At 32.6% G+C, this 16,993-nt stretch overlaps 2 protein-coding genes across 2 annotated transcripts; one reads left to right on the top strand and one right to left on the bottom strand.

Annotated features, from left to right (window-relative positions):
• The first annotated feature begins 1,398 nt into the window (after positions 1–1,398).
• LOC133035667 (uncharacterized) lies at positions 1,399–3,878 on the top strand. Its single transcript, XM_061111752.1, has 6 exons — positions 1,399–2,003; positions 2,269–2,576; positions 2,658–2,846; positions 2,948–3,049; positions 3,129–3,303; positions 3,403–3,878. Exons 1-6 carry the CDS (start codon positions 1,461–1,463, stop codon positions 3,499–3,501), a joined length of 1,416 nt encoding a protein of 471 aa, XP_060967735.1. The 5' UTR covers positions 1,399–1,460; the 3' UTR covers positions 3,502–3,878.
• A 6,135-nt stretch (positions 3,879–10,013) lies between these two features.
• On the bottom strand, positions 10,014–13,037 carry LOC115711265 (UDP-glycosyltransferase 86A1). Its single transcript, XM_061111750.1, has 3 exons — positions 12,372–13,037; positions 11,511–12,241; positions 10,014–10,542 (listed from the first exon to the last, which is right to left on the bottom strand). Exons 1-3 carry the CDS (start codon positions 12,931–12,933, stop codon positions 10,357–10,359), a joined length of 1,479 nt encoding a protein of 492 aa, XP_060967733.1. The 5' UTR covers positions 12,934–13,037; the 3' UTR covers positions 10,014–10,356.
• Positions 13,038–16,993: the final 3,956 nt, after the last annotated feature.

Raw genomic sequence — 16,993 nt, 5'->3', positions numbered from 1 at the left:
CTGAATACATTAGAAACGATATCAATGAGGGAATATGGGTCAATTGTGATTCAGGCAAACATAAACAAAAAAAGAAAAGAAAACGTGTCTAATTGGTAACTTGATATATAGCTTACTTTATATTGTGGTTTTGAATGGTCCTGAATACTTAACAATTTGTTTATGCTTTTAATATTTCATATACACTACTTGTTATATATGTAGCTAACTTTGAAGTTTGTTTGTTAATGGTGTAGACATGGCGAACTCAGAATCAGGATCTGATTCGGGAGCAGAAAAATGAGTGTCCAACCACAATACCTACACGAGGGCCGACGCAAATGAATGAAATATCCAAACTAATGGATCGGGGCAAAAGAGTGGCCCTCGAAGTTAATGATAAAGGTCAATACCGTGGAAAAAGCTACGCGAAGCTCGTATCCACTACGGGAGTCGGATGTCGGCGGACAATAGGGTTGGCTTATAAAAATTGGAAAGAAGTCAACCAGACTCTGAAAAATAAAGTTTGGAAAGACATTCAGGTAAGCTATTATTTGTTAGAATTTTGATTTGTTTTTCTATTACTCCAAATGTTGACTCTAACCGTGTTTGTTTTCCTTCAAAATAGACGGGGTTCATTGTGCCGGACACCTTCAAACATGATTGTCTCATCCTAGCTGGGAAGTTAATGAAAGACTTCAAGAATAGGATGACAAAAGACATCATAATGCCCGCGTTGAAAGAGAATGATCTGGGACGACTGGCACAAGTCCCCGAAAAGCACCGGAGATCGACGCTGCTGATTGGTGCAAATTTGTTGAAAGTAGACTAACTCCTGAATTTCTGGTACGCTAATTATATTAGCACTAAGATAAACTCTTAAATACAAGTACATGTATCTAATGTATTTTTTTGGCATTGTAGGAATTGAGTAAGGTGCAACGTGAACGTTCCTCAAAAATTCAATCCAGACATCGAAGTGGTCGGAGTGGAATGGTGAACGTACGGGAAGCTGTGGTAAGTAATACTAAAAATTTAATGTGCTATAATGTGCTATACAATTTAATTGGTACTCATTTCATTGTTATAACGTTATGTAGAAAAAGGACCTCGAAGTTGCAGATCCTCCCCGCCACCGTGTTTGGATTAAATCTCGCACCAAGAGTAGAAAACTTGTCACTGATTACGACAAGGAAATTGCCGAGAAGATAGTAAGTATATATTAATCCTTAATTGAGTTCTACTCATGAGTTAGTGTATATAATTCATATACTAATTGCTTGAATATATGCGTGCATTAGGCTCAATTAGAGGAGAAGCTTAGTCAGGGACAAATTCAGGTCCAGGGCCAAAACGATATCCTCACGCGGGCGCTCGGGACACCCGCAGCATCTGGACGTGTCGTGGCTGCTTGGGTATGCTATTACTTCAAATGTTATTTATTTAGTTACACAAATGAAATCGTTGCTAATTTGCATTTTATGATTTGTAGGTTCCTGACCAGGGCATCTCAACTGTTCGGCAGGAAGAAAAGGGAAGTGTCTGATGTTGTGGCTCGGCAAGCGAAGGAGATTGAACAATTAAAAGTTGAAGTCCAATCCCTTAAGCAACAGAGGAACGCTGCCGAACAAGAGGAAGAAGGAGAGGTGGCTGGTGAGGCGTATGTTCCACAACCATACGCTCCTCAGGATGAGGTACAACCACAAATTTATGCTGAAGAGTTCATTTCCCTCAACGACCAAGGTATCCTATACAATTTTGATGACCATGCGGCCCTTAATCAGCAAGTACATCTCTGCTCTGACAACATCGACAATATTGTGGCCCGAGGGTATTTGTACGAGCATGTGGGTAAGATCAAAGTTCACTGCCAGGATTACGATGATTCACATGCTCGGATCATGGTTTCGGAAATCCTGCAAGAGGACGCTGAAATCCCAGTCCCAATTGAAGAGTTCAGATATGTTAGGGACGTGTACCAGATGTTCCTTCCTTGGCCTAAACACTTAATTTTAACAACCGAGGTAACTTCTCAACTGAAATTAATTATTAATGATTAGTGGAGTTTGAATATCTTCAATATTCATCCGTAGTGAAGTAGGTTCTGCGAATATATGTCTTTGCGGTGGGATGGATGAACAAACTACTGTTATATATGTGTTATTTGTCGTTATACAGCCATGTTCAAAATTTTTGGGATCATTCAATTACAACCGTTATGCTGCCGAAATTTCGGTAGAATTTAGATAAAATTTGATATATATATATATTATGTTCTGTTTTCTTTAGGGTCCACTCGCTCAACCGCCCTCAAGACGTGATGCGTCAAAGGGGAAAGCTCCGATGCTTTCTCCACAAAGTCGTGGTGCACGGGAAGATGAGTTGTTCACGGAAGAGAAGATGGCGTTGATCCCTAATTCGCTAAAATGGATGATTCATGAATTCCTAAGGCTCAAAGATAAACGTGATATAATCACAATTTCTGTCCCCCGAGGATTCATTGCACCGCGTACCCAGATCATTTTATCTGGAGAGGATTTGCAGCAGGTTGCTACGTGTAACTACATCGGCAACCAGGGAATGCTGTTTGGAATGATGTATACTCTTCTTTAATCTAATTAACCTTATATCAAATTATAGTTAAATTATTATAAGGCACTAACACTTTTTTTTGGCAGGCACATATGGGAGAGCATCAACGGTCTGAGAAAAATTTTCAAGTTTTACGACCCAGAGCTTCTCACGGTGCATGGGATCAGCGATGAAGAACAGAGTCAGTCTTTTGACGATGCGGCAAGACGATTGGCTAATTGGTTATCATTAATGAACAGCAACCACCAAATGTTCTTTATTCCTTGGAATATCGGGTAAACTTTATTAAATTCTTTAGTGCTAATTGTTCATTTCTATATTATGTCTTCAAATTATTTTTATACTATCTTACTTATATTCCAATATAATTTTCTAGGATGCATTGGACGCTAGTGGTGGTTGCGCCAAAGAAAATTATCCATTTAAACCCTCTAAAAGGCCGCCCAATTCCCGAAGAAATAGAACAAATGATCGGAAGGTAATTATTTAATGACTTCTTATGTAACGAATTTAAATTAACTAACGAATTGAAATGCTAATATAATTTTCCCAAACAGGGCATTCATGTATATAGGGGACGCACATCAGTATCTTGGCCCGTGGCAAGGAATTTCACAAGCAAACTGTCCAAGACAACCTAAAAGCCAAGAATGCGGTTTTTATGTTTTGAAATATATCACTGACATCGTCGCACGTGCCAACCCCAACCGTTACATAGAAGATCAAAAAGCTGTAAGTTTTAATTATTGATCATAGTATATAAATTTTATAATAACAAATATATAATATACATATACATAAACTAATATAAATTTTTAATTTTTTTAACAGTTTGGGGGTAAGAAGCAATACGATCCAAAAACAGAAATTTTACCACTACAGCGAAAGTGGATCGAACAATTGATGGCGGTGATTCACGGTGACGATTGAGGTTCAAAGGTCGAAGAATTTTTCTTCATTATGTAATTTTTATAGATTAACTTGTAATTAGATTTATTAACTTATTAATTTTTTTAACTAATTTTACATGTTTGTGTAATATTTAATTATTTTTATGAAATCAAATTATGTTTTTACCCAAATTTAATTACTATTTAATTTAAAATGTAATTAATATATAATTAAATTAAATAAATATGTAATTTAAAATTTAAATAAATATGTAATTTAAATTAAATATAATAATATATAAATTAATAAATATAAAATTAAAATAATATAATTAAATTAAAAAAAATGAAAAAAACTGAAATCTGAGGAGTTTTGGCGTCGGTTCCTACGCCACATATGGCGTCGGTTATTAGCTAGGAACCGACGCCATATATACCCCTATGGCGTCGGTTCCTAGCTAATAACCGACGCCATAGGGGTATATATGGCGTCGGTTCAAATAAACCCTTTAGCGTCGCCCTGATAGGCGTCGGTAGCGAATTTCACGAAAATCGACGCCTAAAGGGCTTAAAAACCGCCTCTAAAGGGTGTTTTTGTAGTAGTGCCAGCAATGGTTTTTCTTTTAACAGAAGGGGAAGTGGGGCTAGGAGGGTTCTCTTTCAGATTTTTTTTACCCATTTTTGATTTGGGTCTGGTTTTCTGCGATTGTTTTGTGGGTTTTGTAACTTTGGCCGGAGATGGCGATGAACGAGTAACGGCCATTATCAAGAACTATGAAGGTATTTATAGACAAAAATAATAAAAATGGGAGGGAAAATGAGAGGGAAGTTTAAGATAGTGGGATGGGATTTGAAATTTTTTAAAATGAAAAAACCACCCACTATTACAACCGTCTAAGCAAACTGAAAATGGGGAAGAAGATGAACAGTTGAGGTGAGAGAGATTACCAATTACAAAATTTAGATTCGAAAATAATAAAAAAAAATAAAAGAAAAATACATAAATACAATACTTTTTGATCAGAACACATAACCGTCAAATCAAACAATTAAATTTTTTTTTTTTTAAAAAAAAAAAAAACGTGGCAAAACCCTATCGTGACAAGTGGCAATGATAAATTCCTTACACGGCTAAAGTTTAAAAGGCAGTAAACTGCCAAAAAAAAAAACAGTATAAATGTTGTTTCCAGCGTGGCACAGTATAAATGTAATAAAATGGGAAAAATCAGTAGTGGGTGTAAATTTCCCTTTATTTTAGCAGCCTAGTCCATTTACTTAGTAAAACTTAAATGGGCTTCCTATATGCATCTAAGCCCAATAGCAAACATATAGGCTCACACAGGTCAAATGATTTGGATGGGCCCTATCATGTTACTAGGTTTACACAGATGAAAGAAATTGCAAAATTTACCTGTTACAAATTATTTATAAGATCTATTGACAATTGGACTATGATTAAAATCAGATCATTGGATCTGTCAACAAGTTAATCATAGCAATTTAGATCAAATAAATAATAGGTTTGTAAAAAAAAAATTTGAATACATAATAATATAATCAAACAATACAAACAAATAACTGATCTCGAATATCTGGAAAGTAAGCTAAAATATCTTAATTTTAAAATTTAAAATAAAATTAAATTTTAAAATAAATATCTTAACTAGAATTCAAATTTAGGTTGTTAGAGAATATTTGAAAAAATTCAAAATTCAACAAACTCCTAAATTTCTTAAATTCTAACAAAAAGTCAAAAAAAAAAATATCTAACCAATTTCTCAAATATCAAGTTTATTCAAAATTTAAATTTATTTAAAATTTCTAATAAGATAATATAATAAAATATCTTGAATTTTAAAATTGAGATATTTTATTATATTCTGAGTCTTATAATTTAATAAATTTAAATATTACATAAATAAACTAATTGAAAAATAAGATATTTTATATGGTTAGAATATTTTAAAAAAAAATAATAAAATAATAAGTTTGAAAAATTTATGGTTTGAAGCCCTAAAATATCTATTCAAACTAAACTAACCAATTTTTCAAATCTTCATGTTATTTTTGCCAAAATATAATTTTAATAAAAAAAATGTCTAATAAGATAAAATGTTAAACCTAACCTATTCCTAATCTTATAATTTTAATTAATAAAATATATTTTGAAAATAACAAATTTGAAAAAAAAAATATGATATGGTTACCAAATTTTGAAATTAGTACAAGATTATTTTTAAAAGATAATATTTTAATATCAAAGTAAGATCATTTAAAAAATAATATCTGATCTTATAATTAAAATAAATAAAATAATCTAAAATTTCAAAAATAACCATAAGGCTCCTTTGTGAGAAATCAAATTTTCAAAATTCAAAGCCTACTAATATCAAAAACTAATTTTAATTAATTAAAAAATTAATAAAAATTAATTTTATTCTGAGAATTAGATTTTTGATTGAAAATTCAGATTCTACACAAAATTCTACCAAAAATTGGCTTTTGTTTCAATGAAAAACGATTTTTGAATCAAAAGTTATGACGAAAACAAGTTTGAGGCACAAGGGTATGCATTGCATACTCCTGCGCGCGCAGAAGCAAGGGTGTGGCCGAGGATCTTGGGCGCGAGCTTCCCTTCAGACAGCAGCGTGTCCGAGCGGATCTGAGGCTCGTGCGCGCGCGTGTGACATTCAAATCACGATATTTTTGTTTAAATTCAAAAAAACATAACTAATTCATAAAAAATCCAAATTAGGTTCTGTAATAGCCTAAATTTATTAATTTTTCGTCTACTTTCCAGAAAAAATAATTCCAGATCGAAATAAAAAATATTTCAGTAACATATATTCCGATTTCTAAACTATCATCAAATAAGGACATAAACCACATGAAACCATCCAAATCAACATATAACATCGTTTTAATTCATATTTCATGAAAGTAAATCATTACTATGGCTCTGAGGCCAGTTGTTTGATATATTTTACCAGGATCTAGATTTACTAACAAGTATGTTTCATTAACATCCTAATATGAATTCTAAAACAATGAAATAAATACATATAAAGTGTAGGAAACCTTACATTGGGTTGAGCGGAATATAATGACTCCTACCGTTCAGATCTCTAGCCCTTGATTTCTTTCTGTAGCAGAGCATCACCAAGATCTGAACCTGGATCTCTTTCTCTCCTTCCTTTGATGCTGAATCTCCTTCTTGTTGGTTGATTTTCCACAGTCTTACACACTATGATTGAGATATCACTTGATGTGTGTGGGCACTCATTTATTCACTCAAGGAATTCGAAATTTAGAGAAGAAAAGAGAAGGGAAGTGGTTCGGCCTATAGAGAAAAGAATAGGAGGCTCAGTTTTTATCTGACAGAATTAAGTGTGAATGAGAGCCATCACTATCTATTTATAGGTAACCACCTAGGTTTAGGTTAGAATTATTTAGCACTAAAATAATAAAAAAATAAATAGGAAAATCACACTAAGTGTGCCGCCCATGGATAGTGGATTGGGCCCACTTTGCAATTTTGCCATTTTGTCATTTTTCTATCCCATATTCTCAAAAACGCCAATTTTCCAATTTAACCACTTAAATGCCAATTCTAATTATTTAATAACTAAAAATTAATTATTAAATAATATTGTCATTTAATATATTTATTAATTAGACATATAAAGTCTCTTAATTAATAAATAAACCTAGAATCTCTTTTCTTTACAATTTCGCCCTTGCTTAGTGAAAATTCATAAACTAGACATAGTCTAACTTTAGAATTATAATTGATTAATTAAAATCAATTAACTGAGTCTTACAAGCGGTATGGCCTCAACTAGTATGGGGACCATGAGTCTATATATCCGAGCTTTCAATAAGCAGATCAAGAATTTATGTCTTAAATTCACTGACTTATTAATTCTTCGTTGAATCCACGCATAGAACTTAGAATTGCACTCTCAGTATATAGAACGCTTTATATGTTCCACGATATAGACACGTCATTAGTTATACATTGTTATAATCCTAATGTGATCAATGACCCTCTAATAGATGATCTACATTGCAAAGGCACTAAGTTACCGTTACACCTTCAATGTATTTTATCCTTAAAACACTTAGCTCCGTATAAATGATATTTTACCGAAGTGAAATGAGATCTCCACCATTTATCTCTGTTTAGCCAAGCTCGAAGGATATCATCGTTTCACTTCTAAATTCCTATAGAAGTTATAGATTCCATATTTATGTTAGCGCTCCCACTCAATTATACTATCATGTTCCCAAAATGTACGTATCACCCTGACCCAAAAGTAGGCTTAACTAACAAATCAAAGAACATGTATAATACTCTTGAGATCGAACCTAACCATATCAAGATTAAGATCATTTGATCTAGGATCAACAGGTGATATTGAATTGAATAGATATTACGGTAAATTTTAATATCTCTAATTAAAGTTCAATATCGGTCCCTTCCGATGTATACTCCATACATCCGATACTGGTAAACTTTGCCAATGTCCTGGAAAGGACATAACACTTATCCAAGGTGTAAGAATACATATCGCTGATTATCATGTCAGTCTAAATCCAGTGAACTGACAAATCAGGGAATAAACTTTCGAACATATAATTAAGATTATATTCCACTGTGTTGACAACACTATAATCATTAACAAATTGATATGTTCTGGACTTAAATAGAATACATACATTATGTAAATAATCATGAAATAAATCATGTGAACCATGCAACATTAAATGTTATTTCTGATCTTTATTAATAAGTAAATCTGATTATATTGAAATGAGTTTTATTTAGGGCATAAAACCTAACAGATATATCTACTTTGAATTGTGTTATATAAGAGTGATATATATTTTTATATAAATAAAAAATAAAAATAAAAATTAGTATATGTATTTTATGAATATTGAGAGAAATAGTAAAATATAAACTTATTAACTAGTATATTAATTTAAATGATTGGTATATTTATTTTACGTGATTTAGTATATCATGAAGAAAATTAAAAAATTAAGTGCATCATTAATATTAGTTTTATGGTATATTCATATTATTGTAAGATATATCATTTTTATGTGATATAGTATCTATTGGGTGAAATAAAAAAACATGAAATATTAGTCTAAGTTTGAGGCATAAATATATTTGATTGGGGTATGTTGTTTCCATGTTTAAGATTACATATATATATATATATTATATTTTTCACAATGGTATATTAGGTTAGGATTAGAGTATATTTTCATACAATCCAAATTTTATTATTTTATTTTCTAAATGTTATACTGTAGTACACAAAATGTATATACCATAATGCAAAACGTATATACCACAGACTAAAAATTAATATTTCATCAAATTTTTTTATCTTAGTACAAACAATTGATATATTATAACTTTTCTCGCATGAATTATATGATTCATATTCATATATACACAATAACTAGTTTTATACGTTGATGTGCGTATATCAACACTTGTTAATAAAAAGAGAACGACAAAAAAAAACATTCAATAATATAGACCCATCAATGTTTGACTAAAAAATATAACATATTACTCCAACTATAATTGAAAATTAAACTGATGTACCACAACAAAAAATACAGTATAATAAATAAATTATACAAGACAATTTCATATTTTGATCAGACAGTTTTATTTCTTTGTTCATAATTTTTTTTGAATGAATAAAACATATAATATATACCTTATATATAGTCAAGAGTATTTTAGATAACAAAAAATAAAAAGGGATATTTGCTTTATTATGCTAAAAAAGAGACATTAACTTTCACTAGAGAGAAAAATAAGGCCATTTGTTAGTATTTCTCTTCCCACATTAGTCGAATCTAGATTGATCAAAAATAGAAATAAATCAAACTTTAATATCCTAAATTAATCTCAACAACAATCACTATTCTATTATTTATTCAAAAACAACCTATATAACTTCATTTTTTATAAGAAAAAAATAACCTTCATGCAAAGTGTTTGTCATTGAATGGGGACGGTGCAGTTAATTTTTGAACAACATGGGTGTATTTGGATGGAGGTGATGATGGTGGCTAGTCTAGAGAGAGAGAGAGAGAGAGAGAAATGGAACATCATCTTTGGACAGAGATGATGGCGGTCGAGGGTCTCTCTTTGGGGCGAAGGTTATTGAGGAAAAGGCATGCATGTGATTTCTTAAAAAGGTGAAACATGAGATAATTTAGTAATGGAGTTATATTAGAAAATTGGTTTGCTATAGTGTGTGCTTTTAAACAGATAAGTAAAATTTCTTTTTTGGAAATACACAATACAACTTTACAAGTAACAAGAGTAGTTCCATTACATTTTACATGATCAAATTCACAAGAATATAGTAGAATAGCTAAAAAATGTACTATATTACTAAAAATAAAAACTTTGGAGTAAGCCTACAGTACATTCTTTAAAACATTCTTTAAAAGAGTTTTTTATTTTTTATCATGTTTTGACATTCAAGAAAACATAGTCTATTATTTTTTTCATAATCATATATATTAAAATTATTCAGGACCTATGCAAATTTTTAGAAAATTATCAATAATTTACAATGTCGAAACAAGATTTACATATTTTATTAAAAGCATGATTGTTTCTTTTATACACATGGTAAGTAATTATTCAAATTTTATTTTCGGCATTTTGAACTATTCTTAATTTTTTGAATACTTACAAGTGGTCCTAAGTAACTTTAACGTAGGCAATTATAAAAAAAAAAAAACTAAACTAAAAAGGTTTTTTAGATAACCAAATAGATATCGAATCTATCAAAATAACCCTTTAGCAAGCCTACTAGAAAAATTTCCAAAACATGGCAAAAGATAACTAAATCTAAACATTTGATTGATCATTAGCAATTTTAATCTTTAGGTCAGTAATAAACTTACTCAAATTTTTCTCCGATGATCCATCAAGAACTAGGCCATTTTTCATTATATCCTTCACCTTTGTTGCATTCTCCTTCAATCCAGTTACTGATTTTCTACACATTAAAGAAGGGAAATTTGATTTTCTATGCTTAGAAAATCAAAAAATTTGATTTTTAAACCAAAAATTTAAAACCTAAAAAAACTATTCCTTTTTTTTCAAAACCCCAAAAATACCCCCCTCACAATATTCTCTCTCTCTGCATCATCTCTCTCTCCCTCTATCTCACCCCAACCGCCCACCCTCACCCGAACCACCCTCACCCACCCACGTCAACCCCAACGCCGATCACCACCCTCACCCCCGTCGACCACGACCCCAACCCCTCCGACCCCAACCCCAACCCGAAAGAGCAACCCCGTCTACGAAACTTTTTTTTTTTTTTTCCCGCGATTTGAGAGAGGGAAGAAGACAAAGGTCCGCTGGTCGGACCTTGGGGGTCCGATGGTCGGACCCATCGGACCCCCAAGGTCCGACCATCGGACCTTTTTTTTTTTTTTTTTTTTTTTTTTTTTTTTTCTCGCGATTTTGGAGAGAGAGGAAGAAAGGGTCCGATGGTCGGGTCCGATGGGTCCGATGGGTCCGATGGTCGGTCCGATGGGTCCGATGGTCGGCTTTAATTTTTTTTTTTTTTTTTTTTTTTCTCGCGATTTTGGAGAGAGAGGAAGAAAGGGTCCGATGGTCGGGTCCGATGGGTCCGATGGGTCCGATGGTCGGGCCCGATGGGTCCGATGGTCGGCTTTAATTTTTTTTTTTTTTTTTTTTCCTGCGCGATTTGAGAGAGAGGGAAGAGAGAGGTCCGATGGTCGGACCTTGGGGTCCGATGGGTCCGATTGGTCGGACCCCATCGGACCCCATGGTCCGACCATCGGACCTGGGGTGTGGGACCGGCTAGATAGAGAGAGAAAGAGAGATAGTTTTAGTTTGGGGGTATTTTTGGGGTTTTGAAAAAAAAGGTATAGTTTTTTTAGGGTTTTAATTATTGGTTTATAAATCAAATTTTTTGATTTTCTAAGCATAGAAAATCAAATTTCCCTTAAAGAATTGATTTTGCCTACAACTTCAAACCTAGTTAGCGACTTCTCATCACAAAGGTTCACCCCAGTCCTCCAATCATCGACTAACAACTTCCTATTGGTCAACTGATCAGTCATCAACGGAAAACACAACATTGGTACACCATGCCACAAACTTTCCAACACTGAATTCCAACCACAATGTGTTAAAAAGCCTCCTATTGCATAATGTGAGATCACTTTAATCTGATTGGTCCATGTCACTATCAAACCCCTATCTTTAGTCTCATCTTCAAACCCTATTGGTAGAGCATAAGGCTTCACATAAGACATAACATCAGGACGAAGAACCCATAAGAAATTCACTTTGCTAAGCATAAGCCCATGAGCAATTTCATCAATTTCTTTCTTTCCACATGGAACAAAGCTACCGAATGAGATGTACAAGACCGAGTTAGGGAGCTTGGAGTTGAGCCACTCCATGCAATCTGACTCGGGCTTGATGCTGGTGGGCACAAGAGAACTGTTGAACCGTGATGGAAAAAGTGGGCCAATTGCATACATGGGTTGGTTCTCTTGTATGGCCAAAATGGTCTCAAACTCGAGCTCATAAACTGTATTACAGAGAATCATATCAGCCCTTTTCACACCTTCGAATGCGTTCTTTATGAATTCGTGCATGATAGTGGAGACATCGAGTTCTTGAAGGTTTGATGGTAAGTCATTTGGTTTAATAGCCTTGACCCCGGGAATGTAATCAATAATATCCTTATCTATATATTAACAACAAAAGACATTAAATAAAATTAACACCTTTTTTTCGTACAATAGAAAAAAGTTTATACCTCATCAATAAAAAACAACACATGTTATGAATGTGAAAAGATAGACAAAATGACATACTGTGAGATGCACCCCCAAAGTGACCATTTATTTTGAGGAGATCTAAGTGATAGTATAAAGAAAAGACTAGAGCAGGCTCAGTCCAAAACGACACTGAAACAAGGTCGTACTTCTTTGCTATACTCGACTGCCAACTGAAGAAAGTATCAGCAATGAAGACAGAAACTGATGGATCCGCCGATTTGACTAGGTCTCCCATGAGTTCTTCCATGGGGGCCGGCATATGAACACCCAAGGGACCCTCCAATATGTATTGTTCACGGTTAAGTACTCTATCGAAGGACAAGGGGAAACCATCACTAACTGTTCTGTACCTAATATCTAGACCAGCTTCCCGAGCCCCAGCGAAGATATCAACGACAACGTCATCGATGTCGTTTTGGTTGAGAGATTTGGTGATCTGGTGGTGGATGAGTTGAGTGTTGACGAAGGTGATGATGAACCCTTTTGATGCTAGCTTGATTGCCAGGTGTACAGCTGGGATTACATGTCCTTGAAGTGGCAAAGGGAAAATGACGATGTGTACGGGTTTTGGGGTAGGAGTAGTAGTCTCCGCCTCCATGAAAGCTCTGTAAATAATAATAAGTTGCTTTTGAGTGTGACTAGCTTTAGTGTAATAGATTGGCTTTTTCAATCAGATGAAATAAACAAGTTATAAATGTATTTTATTATGTTCATTTCATAACTAATGCCAAAAACTTTATAAAAATAACTATTATATACGTATGATGCGGAGTTGTTAATGGTTCATTTGCATATTCTAAGCTAATTTGTCTGTGTTTTATTAAGTTATAATTGTTTCAGTGGGTCGGTAATAAAATAGTTATTGTATATTAATTGTTTTTATCTCATCTAGAGATGAAAATTTATACTGCGAGGATGGGTAATCGCGGGGACTCGCCCCTAATGGGGTGGGGATTCCCCGTCTTGGTAGTTAATGGCAGTGGTGGGGGACAATTTCAATACCTGAAGCGGGGATGGGGCGGGGGCTGGGATAATACTATATGCACCATATCCGACCCTGATATAGATATATAATTTCCTTTTTATTCTAAGCCCGGCATAGGTCAAGCACGACATGCGATAATGTAAATTGGCATGACATGACGTGGGTTTGAGCACAACACGATAAAACAAGTCTGAAAACACGATTAAATTAGCCCGAGGGCACAACACGTAAACACGAATATGTAAAACACACAAAAAAAAAACCCAAATTAAATCCAAAAAATTAAAATAAATTTTCTATCAAATGTTTTTCTTATCGTTCACAAAAATATAAGTAGAAATTGCGCATTAAATACCCACTTTATTTTATTTATTTTTATTTTTACCTTCATTTTTCATATTCTTTAAAATATATTCACTTTTATAAAGATGTCTCCATTATACATCTTAAATTAATATAAATCATGTGCTACACTTAAGTGGAGGGCAAAGCTATATTAGGCAACCCACTTATAAAAGTAGGTAGATTTTAATGAAATATAATATGAGGGTACTTTTGATTAATGGATACAAAAAAGATGTATTCCTCAACTTATCCCAAAATATAATATGTTAGCCCAAATCTAATCCCAATTCACTAATTTATACTATTGAATAAAATATATTAATATTGGAATGAAATTTACGTATTAATATTTTTCATGGATGTTGAGACTGTATTTTAGAATACTTGTGGAGCACAAAAATAGTTGGGAAATTTACACCCTATACTGATTTTTCTCATTTTATTTCTTTTTTACTGTCACACGGTACTTATAACAATTTTACTGTGCTGTTTTTTTTTTTTTTATAATTCTGAGCAAGCCAATTTAGCTTAATAATATATATATGTTTATATATAGATAACAAAAAAAAAAAAAGCAAAAAAAAAAAAAAAAAGCAAAAGTTGATTGATGATTTTTAGTCACTTTCATGTCAGATTTTAATTTTTTTTATTTAAATTTAAAATTTAAGTCCAATTCACTCACATTATCTTATTTTTAAAAATTTATGTGTTTATATATATATAACTCTTAGTTGATTGATGGGACAAATTGTTTTTTCCTAAAATTTAAATTGGGAACAACCTACCCACGTGATCCCTATTCCCAAATTTATATAGGGAAATTTACATATATACTGTTTTTTGACCAAAACTTTACAAAAATACTGGGACACGGCAAAAACAACTTTTTTACTGCCCCAGCCCATTTTCTTTACTTTTGTACTGCCCAAGCCCAACAACTTAACATTTATACTGTGAACAGTAAAAAACACGGGAAAACGACCTGCTTCGTGTGTGGGGAGTCGCCGGAGTCGGACATCACCAAGAAAAAACCATTAAATCCGGCGAAGAGTTTTTGGTAAAAGGAAGCAGAATTGAAGAACAAGAACTAAAAAACACTGTCCCCCCAAAATAACAGAGGTAAACACAACAAAACCCAAAAATTAATTTAATTCTTAAGAAACCAAAAAAAAAAAAAAAAACCAGATTTAGATCTGAAGTTTAAAAAAAAAACGAAAACACAAATGTGATATTCTTTAATTTATTATGCAAAAAGATAAATGAGGGTTGTTCTATTGTTAATTTGACGTTTGTAACACAAAATGATTCGAAAAAAATAGTTGATAAATTACTACAATTATTCATACAAAAAATTAGGGTTGTTCTAATGTTGTTTTGCGGTTAGTAATACAAAAACATTCCTACATATATGTATCAGACAAATAAAAACAACAACAGAACAACAGTGGAAAAACAAAAGAAAACTACACATACGTTTTGAGAATGAGATATTGAGGAATTTAAATTTCTGAAATACAAAGGGAATACAGTTTTATTTGAAAACATTGATTACATTGGGATTTGATGATACTTTAGACTTTTTTTTTCTTTTATACTCTAAACACCGAAAATGAGAAACAAGGTCTCCATCTTCTACACTCACATACAGAACCACCACAACAACACCAGAACAACCGAAAAACAACCATTAAATCCAGTGAGATAAAACAAAAACATTAAAACTATTAATATTAGGACTATCATGGTTTTTCTAGTGTTGTTTTTGGGTTGTTCTACTATTGTTTCGTATGTTTAACAATTGTAGGTTTTTAATTACACATGTTAAACCAACCACTGAATATTTGTTTGAGGTAACCAGAATGAAAGAATCATGGACAGTAATAGTCTTACCTTCCATTAAAGTGGTAAAATCTAGAAGACCAAAAAAAAAAAGAGGACAAAAGCTGGCTGGAAAAAAAACAACATAACAAATGCAGCAAATGTGGGAAACTGGGGCACAACAAGAGAACAGGAGAAGACATCAAAATTGAAAAGAATGAGAACAACTAAAAAATAACAGTGGAACAACAAAGGAAAACTGAACATATATTGCAGTATATGATACTAAAGAAAATAACTTACATACAAATTTTATTATTTCCCTATTGCTATTAAAAATAGAGCAGTACAATAATATTAAGAAAAATGTGATAAAAAAATGACAGAAAACAACAGTAAAACAACATTAAAACAATAATAAAACAATAACAAAATAAGCCAAGAGCCATCAAACGATACAACACCACCACTCAAAAAAACAGAGCTAACTATAACCCCAAAAAAGGAAAAAAAAAACATAATTAGTAAAACAACAAAAACCCAGTAAAGTTTATATCGTTCTAGAAAAAATAAATAAAGAACAAAGAGAATTTTTTTTTGCTTAGAAAGTTTGAGTTGTCTGTTGTTCTTCTTCTTCTTCCTTTGTATTGTTCTTCTTGAAGATATTCTCATGGGATAGACTCTCTTCACCAAGAGAGCCTCCACACTCCTAGCACACCCACAAAAACTTTTTCTCTCTCTCTCTCTCTCTCTCTCTCTCTCTCTCTCTCTCTCTCTCTCTCTCTCTCTCTCTCTCTCTCTCTCTCTCTCTCTCTCTCTCTCTCTCTCTCTCTTTATATATATATATATCTTGCTTTTCTCTCTCAAAACCCAAGTAAAAAATGAATGAAATGAGTAAGCTTTGTAAGTTTTTTAAATAGTGAAGAATGGAGAGGGGTTTTATATAAATTCCTTGGTTTATCTTAGACACTAATTTCAAGAATTTTTCTACAGACACAACCCACAAAAAGAGATAAATAAAGAAACACAATGCATATATAAAGGGAAATTTACACCCATTACTGTTTTTTTCCCAATTTCTTTCGTTTATACTGTTACACGCTCAACTTAACTTTTATACTGTTTTTTTTTTTTGGCAGTATACTGCCTTTCAAACTTTATTATTTAATGGGTTAATGCTTCCCGCTTGTCACGATAGGGTTTTGCCACGTTTTTTTTTTAAAAAAAGAATTCATTTTTAATTTTTTGATTTGACGGTTTTCTATTCTTATCAAAAGGTATTGTACTTTTGCATTTTTCTTTTATTTTTTTTTTATTTTTTTCGAATACAAAATTTCTAATTATAACTCTCTCTCCCCTCAACAGTTCATCTTCTTCCCCATTTTCAGTTTTCTTTTACGGTTCGAGTAGTGGGTGGTTTTAGCATTTGAAAAAATTTCAAATCCCATCCCACTTTCTTAAACTTCCCTCTCATTCCCCCCCCCCCCATTTTTATTATTTTTGTCTATAA

Source organism: Cannabis sativa, chromosome 3 (assembly GCF_029168945.1).
Source record: "Cannabis sativa cultivar Pink pepper isolate KNU-18-1 chromosome 3, ASM2916894v1, whole genome shotgun sequence".
NCBI classification, from domain to species: Eukaryota; Viridiplantae; Streptophyta; class Magnoliopsida; order Rosales; family Cannabaceae; genus Cannabis; species Cannabis sativa.
Note: the sequence above shows the minus strand (reverse complement) of the source record. Positions and strands in the feature narration are given on the sequence as shown.

Bases quoted from the DNA above. Each gene is read 5' to 3' on its own strand.
- LOC133035667 (XM_061111752.1), top strand. From the start codon at position 1,461: ATGATTTGTAGGTTCCTGACCAGGGCATCTCAACTGTTCGGCAGGAAG. The intron at 2,004-2,268 runs GTAACTTCTCAA...TGTTTTCTTTAG, and splicing joins ACTTAATTTTAACAACCGAG to GGTCCACTCGCTCAACCGCC. The intron at 2,577-2,657 runs GTATACTCTTCT...TTTTTTTGGCAG, and splicing joins GGAATGCTGTTTGGAATGAT to GCACATATGGGAGAGCATCA.
- LOC115711265 (XM_061111750.1), bottom strand. From the start codon at position 12,933: ATGGAGGCGGAGACTACTACTCCTACCCCAAAACCCGTACACATCGTC. The intron at 12,242-12,371 runs GTATGTCATTTT...GTTAATATATAG, and splicing joins CTTTGGGGGTGCATCTCACA to ATAAGGATATTATTGATTAC. The intron at 10,543-11,510 runs GTAGGCAAAATC...TGATTTTCTAAG, and splicing joins CGCTAACTAGGTTTGAAGTT to CATAGAAAATCAAATTTCCC.